Source organism: Triticum aestivum, chromosome 3D, assembly GCF_018294505.1.
Source record: "Triticum aestivum cultivar Chinese Spring chromosome 3D, IWGSC CS RefSeq v2.1, whole genome shotgun sequence".
NCBI classification, from domain to species: Eukaryota; Viridiplantae; Streptophyta; class Magnoliopsida; order Poales; family Poaceae; genus Triticum; species Triticum aestivum.
Genome location: NC_057802.1, coordinates 64,321,421 through 64,341,009, shown reverse-complemented (window position 1 = coordinate 64,341,009; position 19,589 = coordinate 64,321,421). Strand labels below are relative to the sequence as shown.

The 19,589-nt window shown below is 43.0% G+C and overlaps 1 protein-coding gene and 1 long non-coding RNA gene across 4 annotated transcripts; both read right to left on the bottom strand.

Moving 5' to 3' along the window:
* Positions 1 to 4,511: 4,511 nt before the first annotated feature.
* On the bottom strand, positions 4,512 to 7,295 carry LOC123074134 (uncharacterized). Of its 3 annotated transcripts, none has more exons than XR_006435872.1 (4): positions 6,644 to 7,295; positions 5,737 to 6,019; positions 5,383 to 5,639; positions 4,512 to 4,885 (listed from the first exon to the last, which is right to left on the bottom strand). It is a non-coding gene; the product is annotated as an uncharacterized lncRNA (long non-coding RNA). The 3 variants fall into 3 exon arrangements; XR_006435873.1 differs by lacking the exon at positions 4,512 to 4,885 and having other exon boundaries at positions 5,276 to 5,639; positions 6,644 to 7,015; positions 7,091 to 7,294; XR_006435871.1 differs by lacking the exon at positions 4,512 to 4,885 and having other exon boundaries at positions 5,276 to 5,639; positions 6,644 to 7,294.
* A 7,243-nt stretch (positions 7,296 to 14,538) lies between these two features.
* LOC123077441 (CRS2-associated factor 1, mitochondrial) lies at positions 14,539 to 16,705 on the bottom strand. The gene is made up of 5 exons (XM_044499721.1): positions 16,047 to 16,705; positions 15,823 to 15,950; positions 15,433 to 15,658; positions 15,213 to 15,340; positions 14,539 to 15,109 (listed from the first exon to the last, which is right to left on the bottom strand). Exons 1-5 carry the CDS (start codon positions 16,603 to 16,605, stop codon positions 14,822 to 14,824), a joined length of 1,329 nt encoding a protein of 442 aa, XP_044355656.1. The 5' UTR covers positions 16,606 to 16,705; the 3' UTR covers positions 14,539 to 14,821.
* Positions 16,706 to 19,589: the final 2,884 nt, after the last annotated feature.

Sequence of the window (19,589 nt, the reverse complement as noted above, 5' to 3'; positions counted from 1 at the left end):
ATTCAGCATTTAGCTCACCTTGGGCCATACGAGGCTACAGTTTTGAGACAGGCCGTCAAAACGCAGGCTGGGACTGCACCATATGATCATTTTAAGAAGTATTTCTTTCTTATGAAGGCAGACAATCTTTAGGCTACAATTCATTTTACTATGCAATAATAATAAAATCTAACTAGATAGAAGTATATTTCACCATTTCAGGTTCTGGCACCTACAAAGGTTAATGTAATTGAATGGCTATCTTAATAGCTAAAAAACTAAAATACAACAATCAATGAGCGACTCAATGTAACATCACATTCATTCAGGATATAAGCATGCTTGTACAGAGATAACCAGATAGCTCCTCAAACCAAGTAGAACATCACATAGTAGCCAGCCAATTGATTGTACTATATCTATAAGATAGTAGCCCTGAAACATCAATTCAGCTCCAAATATTGCTCCAATTCTTAACAAAGTTATCTAAAGTGAATATTTAAAAAATGGAATTGTTGACAAGAAGATTATTTCCTTGACAACACCTAATTTCCTGGCAGAGAAATATCAAAAGAAAACACCATATGTGCACGTAATCTGACATATATGCAGCAGCCAATGTTTATTTTCTAGTTTAGTTAGATACTAAATGTAAGGTGAAACGTCCCATTATACAAGGAAGGATTAATGAACCAGGCAAAGTAAAGAAGCAAAAAAGAAATTTCTCAAAATGCTTCTGAATAGTTTTTTTAGACTATCCTTGCTCAACAACTAAACACTGATGTTGACTTATTTAGTGAAGCTTGTAGCTTCTTTTTCAAGTGTATCTCTTCAGCAACTGAGCTCTTTTTCCTGCAGGCCATGATTCTTTTTAACAAAACACAGGAGGGCTGCCCTTCCAACAATAGAAAAACATTATATCATACAAAAACTTGCCAAGAGCAAGCGCAAGAGAAAAAAACACTAAGCCAATTACTCCAAGAGGAAAAAAGAACTACTCAAATAGTCAAACCTGTCCTCAACCAACACACCAGCTGCCTAATGGAAACAGCAGAACTGTGCATTGATCATTGCCAAACTACAGTTAAAAGTTATTACTCGGTCAAGTAGAAAGAATAAGAGACTGGAAAGATTATACAGTTTTTCGAGCTATCAAAAGACTTCATGTTTACAATGATCACAAATTGTCAGAAAACTCACAAGCAGCTCAAAAAGAATTGACAGGGTCGTAAGAGGAGGGGCTATTTTATTTCACAAAAACTCACCTGTTCCACTCAGGCACTCAGACCATACAACATTGTCAGAAAATCATTAAGGGGTATAAAACTGCAATGGTACTATATACTGTTATGTTGCACCGGTAGCTATATAGATTGAAAGGTGGCACGCCTAGGGATGGCTCTAGCGATATAATTTCTACTGCAAAATTAATGACATAATTATCCTAGTTTTTATGTGAAAATTAATGATGACACACAAGCAGCTCAAAATTGATAGGATTCCTACAAGTACGTGAGTTATTTAGTTCCAACTCCCACATGAGGTATATCTACTTTAAATCAAAACATAGATGACAGGAAAGACAAATGCAATGTAAGCAGAAATCAATCACATCACTGTAGCCCACACATCATTTTTTTATCTCTAGAAGGAAATGTTAGCAGCACCTCCAGAATCATTATTGAGTACATAGTAACAGACTAATGATGTTTGGAGTAGCTAATAGATACAGTAAGTATGGCCTTCAGTGATAGGGCAAAAGCTTTTCTGAATAGTAGCATATGGTGCATCTGATGAAACAAAAGTACAACCAAACGGTAAACTTGAAATAACACTCTGCAAGCTCTGAAAATTAGAAATCCGACAAATAGGACTATTTGTTCTAGAAACAAATGGTGATGTGTGTACGACAAGAATGATTTTTTTTCAATAATTCAGTGCACGAATGATGAGAAAATGGTTTGATGACGTGAAGCAGCACATGAATCGACCAAAAATTCAACAACCGGGGGGGAGGGGGGCAAGATTCTACTACATGTACGACTGCTACGAACCAGATTGGGGACTGAAGCAAATGAAAATGATTGGGGCAGGCAAGTATGGCTACATAGTAGTAGTACATACCCATGTAACCCACGTGATGACCGAATGATTAGTAGTAGAGCTCGAGGACGGTGGTTCTGGTTGCCTCTCGCTTGCCGGTCACGTTGTTAGCCACTCGGGTCCCTTCAACACCACCATCCGGAGAACCCAGATCCATCGGACATTAGACATTAGTACAATTGGGAGCTCGTGGGGCACCTGAGCGAGAAGATTCGGATCTGTCTCGACTGATTTAGCGGCATGCAACTGAATATGGAAGGATGGATCTGGGGACGAGGAGGACGGATCCGAGGAGGCCGTGCTCGAGGAAGCTGTCGACCATGACGGTGGCACATCTCACCAGCGGTGCACACCAGGCCGCCCCAATCGCCCAGCGACCACCCCAGCGTCGACACCACGCCGCCGAGCAGCACGGCGCTCCGCGAGCAAAATCGCGCCGTGCCAAATCGCGGAGCACCACACCGCCGTATCCCTGCATGTTGTTCGCCGTCGATAATCTCGAACCGTTGGCAGCCTTTTTTTTAACTCAAGAAAAGAAAAGGACGTGGATGGGAGGTGGACGGGAACGTGGGCATATAAACGTAAAATTAGATAGATACCGGTGTAATTTTACAGCCTGGACGTTGGCCGGTGCGGCTTAGTGCGTGGCCTCCGGCTCGGTAGATGGACTAGGGTGAGAAATAAGTAATTCCTCACCCAGGGTGTCTAATAGAGTATATATATATATATATATATATATATATATATATATATATATATATATATATATATAGACACATACATATACATATATATATAATTAATCAATCGGTTGAAAAATAATGTTGAACAAGTATTTCAAATATGTTAATCAAGCATTTGAAAAATGTTACATGAGTATAGAAAAAAATGTTGACCATGCATTTAATAAATGATGAAAAACATTGATTGTGTATATAAAAAGGGTAATCAAGCATTTGGAAAATGTAAAATGTGTATAGAGAAAATGTTGACCATGTATTAAAAAATCTTGCAAAAATTTGATCATGTATATAAAAATGTTTATCAAGCATTTGGAAAAATCTTGAACCAGTATTTGAAAAAAATTAATGAAGCATTTGGAAAATATTAAATGTGTATAAAAAATGTTTTCAGTGTATTAAAAATGTTAATATTTATTTGAAAAGTGTTAATCAACTACTAAAAATGTTTAAAATGTATATAAAAATGTTGACCATATATTCAAAAAATGTTGACCATGCATTAAAAAATGTTAATCTTATATTTCAAAAATGTTAATCAATGATTTGAAAAAATGTGTACAAAAAAATTGTTGACCATGTATTAAAAAATGTTTAATTTGTATTGTAAAAATCTTAAACATGTATTAGGAAAATGTTTTTGACATATACAAAAAATGTAGAATGAAAACCAAAGAAAAATAGAAAACCAAAAAAGAAGGAAAACCGATAAAAACAATGAAAGACACAAAGAAAAACAAAAAAACAAAAAAATGGAGACGGAAAAACAGAAAACCGAACAACAGAAGAAAAAGAAAGAAAATAAAAATAAAAATAGAATGAAAACAAAGAAAGAGACAAAGAAAAATCGGTGGAAAAGGAAAGACAAAACAGAAACAAAAAAAGGGGGGAACCCAATGCAAAATTGTCTCTTTTGCCCTCAACTAGTTCACGCCCTAGTAGTTTACACGAAGCTGAAGTTGGCTTAGTTGCTAGAGAGTTGCCTCTTAGCTAGGAGACCCGATTTGAATCCTGATTTCACCCATTTTTCTTCTCTCTTTCTTTTAAACCGCGCTAACATGCCGACCCAATAGCTACAACGCGGGGGCATTCGCTTCAGCGTGACGGAAGTAGCACTCGCGTAAAGCGATATATAGTCGCCGTGATTTCTAACAGCTAAGACGGGGCACAAGACAAGGAGGACGTGGGCTCCACGGTGAGTGCGAGCCATGAACGAGGCGTTGATGGCGGGAGCAGTGGCGGAGCTTGGGCCGAAATGGGGGGGGCAAAGACAAACGCTATGGGCTGATTTTTTGTGGACAAATAGGTCAATAATAAGGTCTATACATATGTTTTCGATGAGTCAGAGGATTGCATGTTCGGATCGATTATTGTGGGTTCATCGACGGCGCTGGAGAACAGGGAGTTTAGAGGGATGGCGGTGGGCATCGGTTCATGGGGAGAGAATAAATGTGGTAGGATCACCAGTCACGGAAGGTGAGAGCAGGCGATTAGGCCGACGACATTGCCAGCGACGGTGGGCAGTGATCGTTCACACGGGAGGAAGAATAAGAACAATGTGTTGTTGGATGGTTGCTAGATGATAATCTAACGATACAGAAAATCGACTTACACTAGAAATGTTTACAACCGCTTAAGCAATAGGCAGTGCATAGTATTTTATAAATATGCAAAATTAGTATTTTAGTAATCTAAACGCTCGTATATTAGTTTACAGAGGGAGTACATAAGTATTACGAGTCAATTTTTGCATAGTCCTAGTGTGGGACTGTCCGAAAAGCAATTTGGCTCCCGGTCCAGATGCTCCTGATATCGGGACCACCAACTCTCCTCGTGATGCGTGACATGCTATGTATTCTGGGTTGTATTCCTGAGCGTGGGTCAATTATTCAACAGTGCAATGGCCCCACACTGCTGCCATTTAATGCACCGACGTCCGTCTCAGAGTTATAGCTCCGTTAGGACGTTACGGCGCAAGCCACCCATGTCTCCACACAGCTCCCACCTACCCCGTCGTCCCAACATGAGCAATCCTGTCAAGGGTATGGCTACCAACTCTAACCCTGCAATTTGCAGCAGATATCAGGGACAATGAACTGCACTTCGTAATTGATGATGCAATGCGGACACACTCCTATTCTGAGTAAAACACTACAAGTTAAAATATGAATGTTTTCAGTCATTAATTGCAAACAAGCCTTGCAGCCTATACTTTATGATGCAACGTGCATGCACCGCAGGTTCTGAAGACACAAGCTGTTATTCTGAAATTTCAAAATGTGCATGTTTCAGTTCAGAAACTTCACACGTTTTCTTCTGAAGACACAAGCTTTATTCTGAAATTTCAAAATGTGCATGTTTCAGTTCAGAAACTTCACACGTTTTCTTCTGAAGACACAAGCTTTATTCTGAAATTTCAAAATGTGCATGTTTCAGTTCAGAAACTTCACACGTTTTCTTCTGAAGACACAAGCTTTATTCTGAAATTTCAAAATGTGCAGGAAATTTCTAAATCTCTACTGTCAGTCTATCATTCAATCACAGTGAAGAACCCCCAGACCTCACAGTAAATTCCACCAAGCAAAGTTTATCTGCGTTGCCTTTCCGTCTAGCCAAGCGCCTGTTGATCCATCTTCCACGTTGATTGAGCCGACCCCTTCATCATCATCGCGAACATATCTAACTGCTCGCCGTCAACTGCATCTCTGACTGCAGCGGCAAACGAGGTGTACCCCATTGTCAGCTGCGTAGAGCAATCGAATCATGGCTGGGCACTCGCACCGGCAGGACCTGCTGTTTTCTGATATTTGGCTTCCCCTGCGTTTCGAACAGGCACTACATTGTTAAGCGGCAGAACCCCATATGCACCAACAGGAAATTGAGTTACCACTTCAGATTTTTAAAGAACACTTACAGAGCATATCCATAGACAACTTCCTGCATACACTTTGTCTTCTCGATGTTAAGCCTACTTTTCCCATATCTGATGCCGAAACCATGCTTCCGTGAATAAAGATTGTAAAAATATTTGGTTTCTCCCACAGAGTCCGATGTTAGCCCAATAGCAGCATGCTCACCCAACTTATCTGTATATACCCGAACCGTTTGCTCCAGTGCACCAATTCTCCCCGGACACGGCGTCCGGTCCTGTAATTTCAGTGGAGCGGAGTGTGCCGACCCTGCTGGGACAAGGTGTCCTGTAATTTTAGCAGAACGGAGAGTTAGCATATTCCATAAAATGTACTGCATAAACTTAATCAAGCTCTGCAACGACATGATGACATCTTGTGTTTCTAATCTACGTCATATACTACCTCCGAAAATTCGGTCGGCAATTAACATACATGTTCATACATTGTCTATGACCTACAATCTAATTTTTACATGATCAATATTTCTAGCTCTGTTGGATCGATGGCCACTTAATTTTAACTCTGAAAATTCCGTCAGCAGTGACACACTTGGTCAGAGATCGTGTGTAAACTGACGAATCTTCAGTCAAATGATAAATCTACTGCTTCATGCCCAATCGGTGGCTCTTTTACTGAAACATTGAAAACTATGTGCCCAGCAAAAAATAAGTCACAAACCAAAATTAAAAGCATGTGATTTTCCACTCCCAGTTCACAATTCATAAGCAGAACACAAACTATGCCTAGTGTGTAGAATAGTCGTGGAAATGCAACCAACTATGCACCCAGCACCACATCCTTTTTTTAACTGATCTAACTTTTTTATATATATGCAAATGAGCTAGTGTATGCCACACATCATCTAATCCCCTCCCCATTTTGCAAACAAATGGCCAGAAAAATGAATACCTTTTTGTCATGGTGGAGGTGATCAACCTGATGGCTACTGCGCTTCTGCTAGCTGATGGAAAACAGAGATTAAAGATATCACATGTGTGCCATCTGGGCGTCGCCTTGCTCAATCACATCCGCGTTATCAATTTCACTCTCACTGAAATCGGACACGGCTCTGCAACCTGCATCACCACTTGTCTTCTCGCCGTAGGGCGCACCACTACGCTGCCCCCCACGCTGGCCACCAAATCCTCCCACTGCACTGTTCCCCGCTTCTTCTATCCCCATCTAGATCCGTCGCCCGATTCATCCTGCGCCGGAGCTCCGCCACACACCATGTCCATTAGAATAGCTACACTGCACGCCTCATTCACGAAGATGGGTAACCTGCAGTTGATTTTTGAGCAATCCTTAGGCAAAGAAATTAACCTCCAACCTCCAGAAAATAATGCCCATTTTGACCTGTCCACTAGGGGCACGAGGTAGTCGGTCGCCATTAGCACCTCCGCTGGTCATGCGGCCGGCCAAGTAGAGTAAGCAGCCCGTGAGATCGCCGCCGCGGCCCCTCCCGCTCTAATTTTTCCTTGGCTCGATCCCCTTTTACTCAAACAGGACCGAAGCTGCTGTAGGGGGGATGCATTCATTTGGCTGGCGTGGGTCCATTTGACGAACTGTACCAACGCCTCTCCGCTCGCCTGCTGTTAACGGCGGTCGAGCACGCGTTGCCGGCCGTCTTCTAAGACTACCGTGGTAACATACGTAGTAACATCACACATATCTAGGTTAAATAGATGATGTGACATGCAATAAATGAAGAAAGAGATGAAAGTGATAACTATGTGATTGCTACAATTGCTTAATGGGCCAGCCGGGTCACGCGCGTCCTATGTAGCATGTCAACCCTCCTATTTGACGCTCTTGTCCGCAAATTGCCTCGCTCATGAAGGTTCCCAAAACACATCGAAACACATCGCTGGGTGAGCCACCGCCGCCGCTGCCGCCACCGCAACAGCTTTTGACACAATGGCTCGGTACAAGGCAGTACCCGCCGCCGCAACCTCCCAATCCAGATATAGAGCGATGGAGAGGAGCGAGATGAGGCCGGCCAAGCAGACGGAGTTGTGGGGTTCGGCGACGAAGAAGCGCAAGCCCGACGAGAACACTAGTAGAAAACAGGGCTTTGGTCATAGGGCAGTATTTACATTAGTCCCGGTTCAGTCATGAACCGGGACTAATGTGAGCATTCGTCCCGGTTCGTGCGGCTAAGGCATTAGTCCCGGTTCACCTGGGACTAAAGGGTGCGATAGTACCGGTTCATGGCACGAACCTGTACTAAAGGTCCCATTTTCAAACTCTACCCCCCCCCCCCCCCCCCCCCGACCGCCTTTTCAGTTTTAGAAAAAACAAAAGAAAATGATGGAAATGTCAAAAAAATAAAATAAAATAAGTTTCCCATGTGATATGTGGTCTAGTTGTTGGGAAAATTAACAAATATGAATTTCGACTTTATTTGCAAAATCTCTTTGGAATTTGTAAAATGGGCATAACTTTTGCATACGAACTCGGATGAAAAAGTTTTTTATATAAAAAATCATCTACTCGAAAAGTTACATCCGAATTTAACAGGGGAAACCCCGTTAAACATTTTCAAAATCCTCAAAAACCTAACAGAAAAAGTTACGGGGCTTTTAAGATCTAGAGTGGAAAAAATCAAAAAAAATTCAAACTGTGGTCAAACTAATTATTCTAGAATATTAGTGTTACTAAATAATTATTTCAGTTATTTTGAATTTTGGTCAAATCTGGTCAAACTGTGGTCAAACAATGGTCAAACTAATTATTCTAGAATATTAGTGTTACTAAATAATTATTTCAGTTATTTTGAATGTTGGTCAAATCTGGTCAAACAATGGTCAAACTAATTATTCAAGAAATATTAGTGTTACTAAATAATTATTGTTTTTTAAAACAATAGTTTCAAACTCAAACAGTGAAATGTGTCACTTCATGCTCAAGCAAAATTCGTGAGGGTTAATAGGATTGACATCTTACTATTGTCAGAAAAACAACAAGTGCAGACTTGGAAACGAGGGAGAATAGAACCCGGAAGTTAAGCGTGCTCAGGCTGGGGGAGTGGGAGGATGGGTGACCGTTCGGGAAGTTAGATGATTTGGGAATGATGAGGGGTGATTAGAGATTAGAGGATAAATTGAGCAGTGATGAGGGGTGATGATAGAGATTAGAGGTTAAAATAATTCAGAAATTTGAAAATAAAAAAATCAAATTTTTTTTCAAAAAACATCATAAAATTTCGTTGTTACCAACCGGGACTAAAGGTGGAGCTCCACGTGGGGACTAAAGGGAAGAGTCATTTGTAACGATAACCGGGACTAAAGGGCCTTGTCAACTGGGACAAAAGCCTCTTTTTCTACTATTTGAAGAAGGAGGTGGCAGAGGATGCTAGATCCAAGGAGGAGCCGCGGATGAGGATGAGGAGGAGGAAGAAGAAGATGTGTCCGATTTGCTACCGTTCGCTCGTCGTGAGCAGGAGATTCAGATTCGAAAATTGGATTCGTCGCTTGTTTCTCTCATGCAAGCCCAACTGGAGGATGGCGATGTGGGCGGCCGCCCCGTCCAGGACGCCGATGAAGAAGAAGGCGATGTCCGCGTCGAAGATGACGATGAGGAAGAAGGCGACGAGCCCGAGCCCCAAACCTAGCGAGACGAAGGCAACGTTGGCGGACGCCGGATCGGACGAGAAGGGCAGCAAGAACATGGGCATGGCGTGGTGCGGGGAGAGAATGAGGAAGCTGGTGGCCGACGCCGAATGGAAAAAGAAGGGCAACAGTTTCAGTGCGTGGGGCAGAGAGTCGATGAGGAAGATGACGGGCGGAGAGAGAACGACGAAGACGAAGACGTGGAGGTTTAGCTCGAGATACCTCGTGTTCATGAGGAACAATCTCCCTGCCCCGCCCGTCGAAGACTCCTCTGGCAGCAATCCCTTCCTCCGCATGATTCGAGAAAAAGACGCCGTTCGAGTCAAGGGGCTAGGCTCGAGTTCTGCGACTACGTCTTCAGCCGGTACGACGTCGCGAAAGGCTACTCGGAGTTTGAAGTGGAGGTCACCGACGACGGGGTACCAATGGTGCCGGCCAAGTTTCGTTTAGACAAGGAAGACAGTGTTGTCTAGGGTAGAATCGGTTTCTGTAACTCTGTTTGCAGGAAGCAGGGATAGTTACCTTGCCGTGGTAATGAGGTAAGGCCAGTTTGATAACAGCAATACAAGTGAACTTGTGTGTGAGAGAGATCCAGCTTCATTAAGTTGTACTAGTATCTTGCTACTGATGTTATTGGATCATTTTTGTCTATTAAACCCATGGTCAATTAGGAATTACCATAATTTGGCAATCAGGCTAGGTGAAGCTCGAAATAAGAAACACAGAAATTACATTAAAAAATCGCAAAATTTGCATATATGGATATAGATGTTCTCTACATATCTATAATACAATAATTTGTAAGCGAGAAATGCACATGTACCGAACAAGACTTGCCTGCTCCCCGCGCGTGCGCCCATCCGTGCTTCCGCATACGTGGCTTGATTTGATTGGAACAAAATAAGGCCCGGCCCCACCCTTTAAAATCAGGAGGGAGATGATTAGATTAGAAAGGAAAAAGATAAAAAGACAACCGTAGGATGAAGTGGGAGCACAGATGGAAGCATGGGGAGGAAGCATGCAAGCCTGATCTACATGTGCCCACACAAGCGGGTACAGGTGTCATATCTGAACCATCCATTGGGAGGCACGCTGCTTTGAGATCTGTGCAGCAACGCACCAGAGGGGAATTGTGTTAAGGATTTTATGCCTATTCAGAAAAGAATAAAAGCAGTGACACGACACACACGAAGGTGGCATAAAGGGCACTGTATTTTACACTGCACACCGGTGCTAGCCGCACAAGGATGTAGCTATAGGCTCTTCACAGGACCGGACGGGTAAAATCTAAGCCCTCTGCCAAACTCTAAAAGTGGGCCTGCCACCTTCGAAAACTATATAAAACTATAATAAACTACGCGTCTGTCGGTGGATTTTTTAAAAGATCCGCTGCCTGACGAGCCGTGCGATCTAGATTGCTCAGCATATAATTCCTCTTTGACTATTGCAACAAGAGCCTTGTTTTGGGAACACATCGATGACTATTGCAACAAGAGATTTATTTCGGAAACATTGGTGCGGATGCAAAAACATCCATGCGTATGATACCACTTTGCAACAAGAGCTTTGTTTCAGGAACAACTATTGCAACAAGGGCTTTGTTTCAGAAGAAAAAACATCGCTCAGGGTCGGGACGGATTAGCAGGGAGGGCTCCCCCGACACCGCCAGCATTGATGGTGTGGGCATGCCCCTCGCCGCGCGCTGCTGGAACGATGACCGGGTCGCGCGGATCTGAGGCGCTATCGCAACGTCGGGTGGTGGCTTGGCGATCCCGACCTAGATGCAGGGCAGGAGAGATGTGAGCGGCAGGGGACAAGTGAGGCGGCAAATGAAAAGTGAAGGCATGGAAGTGGGGCGGCGTAGGCCTACCTCGCCGCCGAATGATGGCTGTTGGAGCGGACCGGTGGCGAGCACGGGCGTACCTGGCCATGTAGTCTGTTTGCAGCAAGTGTCGAGTTGCAGAAATGATTCTGAAACAAGGGTGGAGTTGCAAGAACGTGCAGTAGGTGATGGTGACGCCTAACCGTCCGATTAACAACAGATCAAACGCTTAGGGAGGCGGAAGACGCATGCGGAAAGATCCGCCGGGTGATCACAAGCTTTTCCCTTCCGATGACCAGAAATAGACAAGTCATGAAACTTTGCATTATTTCTAGTAAATACCATCATGATGTTACCCCGCAAAAAAATACCATCATGATGTTGAGATATCTCCGCAATTTACAATTTAGCACCAAAATTTCATGAACCGTCTACTTGTGACATCGAGTTGTATATACGATATATCGGTGCACAGCCTAATTAGAATACAATATACCACATACGGTACACAATCTAATTAGAATCAATTAACCATCCATTCACTAATTTTTTTCGATAAAATCCATTCACTAATTATAATCAAATATATTTACTCAAGATTTAAAGTTACACAGCTTAACGGCTTGGCAATGAGGGAACAACTCAACCGGCCCCACACACACACACACACAAATGAGCTTTCAATAGGGGTCTGAATTGTGAGAGAAAAGTTGATGATGAAGAAATATGGCATATCTAACAGAATAAAACTCTGTCAGATACTTCGTATCCCCCTTTCCACTATAATAACCACCAATATGAATATTAGAGAGGCAAAAATCCATTCTGGCAAATTCACCATATAGCTCCCTCTATCTCCCTAATTTTCGAAGGAAGCCCTAAAGAGGGGTGCAACCTTCATATTTGGTGCTTGTGGGGGCTGTTTTGGAGTGCAATCCAACCCCAACCTTGTGGTGCCACTGATCTTGAAGCTCCCTTTTCCCCAGTCCTCCTCTGCATCATCTATATATCTAGTCTAGTACGATAGTGTAGTGTACTGTATGGAAATATCGACATCCCCCCTACATATATTAACTACAGTCGCTAAATATAGCTAAAAGGCAACAAACTCTGCTGCAATAGGAAGAACTATGTGCTCACAATGTTGTTTGAACATTGATCCAATTTCATTCAGTGTTTGAATGCCCCCAATTAGAAGTAGATTCATTGAGTTGATGCAAATAAAAGGAGTAAAAAAGCTATGGAGGGGTGCATCTGAGTTTGTCGATAGGCTCTGCAGCCTCCAAAAAAATTATGGGACACTCCAAAACTGGTTTAGAGGCTGCGGGTATGACGCATGTGCTAAAGTTGCTCTAATATTCTAAAATGTGAGGCTGTGAGCACAAGAAATAATTGTGAAGACAAGTTTTTTATTTTCTTTATTTTGGGCGGGAATTGCTAAGAAAAGTTAACACTGGAGTAAACTAGGTTAGTGCACGGCCTTTGTTTAATGTCTGTAAATTGTAGATGCGTGGATGTTGTATGCAATTTCTGAAACTTCGAACCTCTACACGAAATAAAACATGAATCTGGTGAAACTTTCATGTACTATTCATCATTCCGTTCATTTTACTGCAATATTAGTCGTAGTCGAATCCTTTAGTAATAATAACACTTGGATCATTTATAATAGAGACGAAAGTACCATGGGGAGTGAACCGAAGCCTGATCGGTTTGCATGTGACAGTTAGTTACACTGGTAGTCTAGTACCACAGTAGTACATGGTACAAGTACTGAAGCCTTTTCACCTTTTCAACAAAATTCAGGACACAGCACAATGGGCATGCAGCTGCAACAGAAAAATATGCTGCTGCTATTCTAGCACTGAAGGCTACAACTATCTTCTTCCCAGGTGGGCTGGCTATAAATAAACTTGACCAGAGCCCTAGAGCAGGCAGACACTCCACAGCTCCAGTGCAGGGAGTGCAGGGTAGCAACTGAATGACTGAATAGATAGTTCTTTTCTGGAGAGGTGCTTGTCAGGCACTGAAAGTGAGAGTTGGAGGAAAACAAACAGATCATGGCTAGCTAATCGTGGTCACCGATCAGCTTGTTTTCCTCCAATATCTCACCTTCGGTTGACTGATTGATTGCCTGGCTTTGGCGTTTGCAGCCTAGAGAGAAGTAACAGATTGGGTTACAGCTAGGAACATGCATGCACCGCCCAAAGCGAGGATTAGAGGGAGCTGAACCATCCATTGGAAACATGGAGTGATGGTTCAGTTTCTTCTAATATCTCACCTTGACTGGTTCATCCGGGAAATATGCAAGAGACGCAGTGCGGCCACCCAAGGTGAGAACTGGAACTGAGGCAGATAGATATATATAGACTGGAGTAATAAGTTCCTCAAAAACAAGAACAGATTTCTTTCGTCACAAAGCATGAAGAAAACACACCTCTAAAAGTGCATTTCACAAAATCACACTTATGTGACAGAATATTTCCAGACCACACTTTTGTCACTCGCAATATGGTTTGTAAATACTTTCTTTAAGTGGGGGATTTTTTTATAGTTTTGGAAAAGAAGGCGTGGTTTTGAGAAATTTACTCAATAAACTGTCTTATAGTCTAGTTTGTTTTCTTCCAACATTTTACCTTGGTCGAAGTGCTTGATCCTGAGTAGCTGACTGGTAACTGTTGGTGAAGCAAAGGCTAAAGCGCCAGCCTCTTGTGATCCCTCGCCTCCAACCGATGCAGGCCTGTCAAAGCTTAAAACATGGACCTCCACTCTAGGAAGGGCAGTCAATTCAATAGGCAGTGGTGGATAAAACAAAAGGCAAGAAAAATTTAGACAGCGTTGTTCAATCGATGTTCTTTAGAATTTGTATGATGCTCTAGGAAGTCAAATGACGTTTGTATAATATTCAATGTTTCACTGTGTTCATTCTACTAGCGATCAGTATAATAAGATAAGAAAAGGCACTCTGATTCAGTGAGTACTAGCTGTTGGACCCTCAAGCTACAATTGCTTAATTTGAATCTCAACTATAGCTAACCTGTGGAAATAAAGAAACCTGACTAGTAACTGTTGGTGAGGCAACGGCTAAAGCGCCAGCCTCTAGTGATCCCTTGCCTCCAACTGATGCAGCCTTGTCAAAGCGTAAAACTTGGACCCTATACTCCACGTAGGTCAATCCAATTGGCAGTAGTGGATATAGCAAAAAGGCAGAAAAGACTAGACAGCATTGTTCAATTGAGGTTCTTTAGAATTTGCATGATGCTCTAGGGAGTAAAATGATGTTTGTATAATATTCAATGTTTCACTGTTTCATTCTATTAGCGGTCAGTATAATTAGATCAAAGGCACTCTGGTCCAGTGAATACTAACTGTTGGACCTCAAGCTGGCATTGCTTGATTTGAATATCAACTATAGCCAATCCGTGGAAGTGAACAAACATGTACAATCACCAAAAACTAGCCATGGAGAATTTCGAAAGACAGAAGCAAGGCTACTGGCTTTTGTTGCGACTAGTGATAGAACATAATCATCACTGATAAGAATGGACAAGTTGGTGATGTTGGATGACATGCCAACTTTGTGAACACCTGGTGGCAGATTGAGTCCTCTGGATATGTCAGATCAATGTAAGGATCTTCTACCCTGGAAATGTCCTACTTATCATCTGGCACATCGTCAGAGCTACTGATCTCAGACCACTCATCAGAAGAACAGTCACTTGATGTTTCTTCTTTTTCACCATGCTCGTTCTTTCCTGCTACACTCTCACTTGAGGCTTCTTCCTGTTCAACATTCTCATTCTTCACTGCTGCACTCTCTAATTGAAGAAATGAAGGGAATGCATTGTGCAAATTATCCTGTATGCTTTCATCATGGTCTTTCCCCCTCCAAACAATAATTTGCTCCTTGTCAAAAGACACGAGAATACAAGGAACAAGGTCCTGCAGCAAAAAAGGAGGAGAGAGAAATGCATTCTGTTACAGGTAATCTTCAGGGAAAATAAGCATTTAACTAGTTTGTCATAAGGCTATATGAGAGACTCACCCTGAGCTTGACTCCAATCTTCCGATAATCACTTTTTGGCAATCCTTTACAATCTATGCGAACCAATTCATCAGCCAGAAAACCATCTCTAACCATCGGCACGAGGTTAGCATAATATCCATTCTTTGCTGTGAAATGGGCATGGTTGGTTAGACATATTTTTTTAGCACATACATGTATATGATACCATGTCTAACCGGAAAGGAGGGACAAGGATTACCGAGCTTTGTCAAAACAGGAGCATGTAGGCCCTTCTTCCTCATTTCCTTTGTCTCCTGAACTGTCAGCCCTTCTATTGTTGTTTTAATTAGCCTCGGGTAGATCGGTTCAGCTGGCTTCCATAGCATCAATGGAATAACAGGTCTTTTCTTTGGATGATAATGCCTCCCTCTGTACAGTATTAACAGGCCACCATGCCTGTGGATGATAAGGCCACCAGTTTTATCCTGGGAAAAAGGTAGCATTACTCAGGCTTCTACAGGAGAGTAATATCAGAACCAGTGACATCAAATAAGAGCTCCGAAGATGTTCATCCATAAAGTACTTGATAAACTCCATGGATGTAAAGTGGCAGTGTTCATGTTCTTAGAGATAGGAGAGACGAAGCTACCTCGAGCTCACGGCACACATTTTGCATATCGACCGTCGGCACACCAAGGCATTTCACCCTGACCCCCTCGCCATGCTTCCAGTGGTTGTGAATGTCATTCAGCATGTTATGAGTGAGCCCATCTCTCCCTAGAGAAACATCAGCTGTCATTATCTGTATCGCAGCTCCAAATGCACAATTAATTCATTACTAGTATTGTTCGAACAACCCGAGACCAAATTTACCGAGATTGATCTGCCGCTTGGTGCGGTTCTTCTGGCATTTGTCGACCAAGAAGGAGCGCTCCGCGGGTGTGAGCGGCTCGCCAAGCACGCGCTCTCGCTCGCGACGGCGGGCCTCCTCCAGGTCCTTTTCGGCGGCGGGGGCAGGGTCCTCGGCGTCGACGCTCCGGAGCGTGGTGTCGACGGCGGGCGCGCACAGGCCGGTCCAGGGGCGGTCGAGGCGACCGGGGCCGAAAGGGGAGTACTTGGGCTCGCGGAGCCCGATGGGCTTGGCGTCCGGGGAGCTCTCCGTGTAGCTGAAGCGGAAATCGAAGGGGAGGTCGGAGTGGGAGGCCGGGCGGTCTCCGCGGTCCAGCGAAGAGGGCGGCCGGTAGGGGGGCTTCTTGGTCCGACGCTTCTGGTCGGCGCCGGCGCCTGTGCCGTGGGAGATCTCTTTCGCGGTGGGGGTCAGGGAGGCCGGCGGCACGAAGCCGTAGCGGTCTAGGAGGCGGGAGAGGTGGCAGCGGGGAGGGTGGCACGGCCGCGGCAGGTGGGCGCGGCGGAGGAGGCTAGGGAGGAGCATGGAGCGGCGGAGCAGAGTGGCCAATGGCGACCGTGGGTCGAAGGGGGCAAAACCCTCGTGTTCGTGGGTTTTTTTGGGGAAGAAAGACTAGTTTTCCATTCGGAAATTTACAAGGAAAACGAGGACGTGGGGAAAGTATCAGGTGCTCCAGCCTTGGGGTACTTCCCGTGCTCTAATGTCAAAAAGAATATTTTCAAACGTTTCAAGAAATTAGAAAAAAGAATCTGAATGTTGATAGGGAATATGACTACGACTCCTAAAAATTTCAAGTCCAAAATCGAAATGCACATTGAGAAACAAAAAAGACAAATCCAGGTGTGAATAGTGTCAGTGTTGTTTTGGTCTTTTTATTTACACTATTTATGATAGATTTCACATTTTTGTTTCTCAATGTGTGTTTTGAGTTTGGACCTGAAATTTTTAGGGATGGTATGCACATTCCTTATGAACATTCATATTTGTTTCTAGAATTTTTTGAAATAATAAAAAATGTTTTTATGACATTGGAGCACTGGGAGTACCTCAAGGCTGGGAGCACCCGATATTTTCCCCGAGGACGTGATCGATCTCTTTGGGAAATGGATTTCAAGTTGATTTTTGATTTACACCCCTATGAGCACCGTGTTCAAAAAAGTTGATTTTTTATTTGAACCCTTGTGTTCGTGAGTGTTTTGTTTGTTTTTTTTCTATAAAAATCTAATATATGTTAGAGTAATTCTAGCAGAAATAAACACAATCATTTAATTTAATTTAAAATTACCTACATGTATTGTATAAGAAAGTGAAATACCGCAATACAAAATGAAAACAACATGAAGGAATTTCATAGGTTGATCCTAATGAATTTGTACACTAGAGCCTTTTGAAAAATCTGGTGCACCTTCGGCCTCTCTCTCCACTTTCTCTACTCAATCCTCTAGAAATCGAGAAGATTACGCATTTTATCCTCAAACTCTCTGGCGGGTAAAGGTTTGTTACCCAAAATCGAGAAACACTACAATACGACCCCTATACATGGAAAATACATAACATCTATGGTCCATTATACGACGATCCCCTCGATGGTCGGTCGCTTTAGCCAGGGTCTTTTTGTGGTCCTGCCATTTCGCTAATTTACCCGTAGCCCCACGCCAGCTCTATCCTAAATCCCCACCCCTGCACGTGTCTGTTCCCCCTCCCCCCCTCCCAATCCCCCTTCTCCAAATGCCTAAATCCATGAATGGCGAGAGTGCCGAGGACGGCCACGATATCGTGTCGTCTCGTTAATGATGATTCATCATGCGATCTCCAATACATTCTTGTTTGGTTTAATGGAGCCATTTTGTCAAATTACGATGCCGTTCATAATTAAATAGAATTACCAACTAAAGCTGAGTTAACCGCTGCAAAACTGGAGGCATTTGAGAGAACCGCTGTAAACCATGTCGTGGGTCATGTGTATTACTTGGCCAAGATTCCAAATACCAATACATAATTGACTCATCTTTGAAATTTATAAACTAAAACTTAATATCTCTCACCCTCAAGCCGAAGCCTTGACAAATGGATTTGTGATGGTCGCTAAAAGCAATTAATTTCCATGGAACTGGAGACACCTTTTGCAGTGAGGTTATACAAAAATAAGAAATATTGAACACCAACATTGTGATTTGATTTTCCTTTTGTTGGATCGCCCATTGGTGTCCTCATGTTAAAAGAATAAGGACTCCACTATTTATTCTTGATTAGATGCGCCATTGTTCTCATGTTAGAAAATAAGTACTTTGTTATTTGATCTTCACCGTCGATGATCTCTTGATTACATGAATCCAAGGAGTTGTTATTGGCACCTCACAGAGGGAGGGATGATTTCTTGTCATGAATGATCAAGCTTTGAATTAACCATTTCTAGTCGTGTGGTGCTTTCATTAGTTTTTTTTTACTAGAAAGCTTCTTTGTTCTTTGCAGGTACCGGATCATGAAGATTGTTTAAAATTAATCTGCTTCTATTTCTTAACTCTGACATTTAATGTTTTATTTTGCCATGCTTCTTCGGAAGTTCCAAACTGTTAAAACTCTGAAGGAGATAAAATGTTATGTGTACCAACTAATCCATCATATGTTGTTTCTTCTTCATACTTTGAAAAAAAGAAAGTGTCGCTAGGAATGTCTGTCTTTTAATATCTGCAGTGACACATGGAATGCCATCTTCAGTGGTTCTATAAAGAAGGGATACAGAATGGTTGGACTTCTAAATTTCAAATGTGAAGATACCTTATTTTGCGTAATGGTTGGACATCATAATTTTAGATAATTAAATTTCACTTTATGATGTCCGAAGTTCTATGATTCATAACCAAAAAATAATCTCCTTTTGCTCCTTCTATTATGTATAAAATTTTCGACTCTCGTGGCAACGCACGGACACATATATAGTTCTTTTTCACGAATACACAAAGCTTGCGTATCTTTTAATTGATAGAAAGAAGAGTTACAGCATGGGATTACAAGCGGTTATGGGGCCATGCACACAAAAGAGGCATGATAGCGAGTGTTGGAGCATAAAGCTAGGGGGTGCTCATCCCCGAACAAGATCACTAAGCTATGTCTCTGGGATGATGTCTTTTATCACGGTTGCGCCGTCCTTTGCCCAAAGGCGCGCCTCGTCTTTAAAGATGTTGGAGAGACTGGAAATCGAAGGTCAATCGCCGTCGAAGATGCAAGCGTTCCGGTACTTCCAAAGCCACCAAGCGGTGAGGATGACGAGGGAAGCCAGTCCCTTGCGAGTAGGAGCGGGTGCTTGGAAGCGGGATGTGCCCACCACGTCTAGAAAGCCGTGTCGCTATGTGGTGGGTGATCGAGCCCAACCGAGAATGTCGTGCCAAATCTGCCGAGAGAAAGAGTAGCCTGCCAAGAGATGTTGTATGGCTTTTCCTCTTCTTGGTCGCAGAAGGCACAAATGGACTCGTGGGGTAGGCCGTGACGGGCAAGAGGATCGGCCGTCC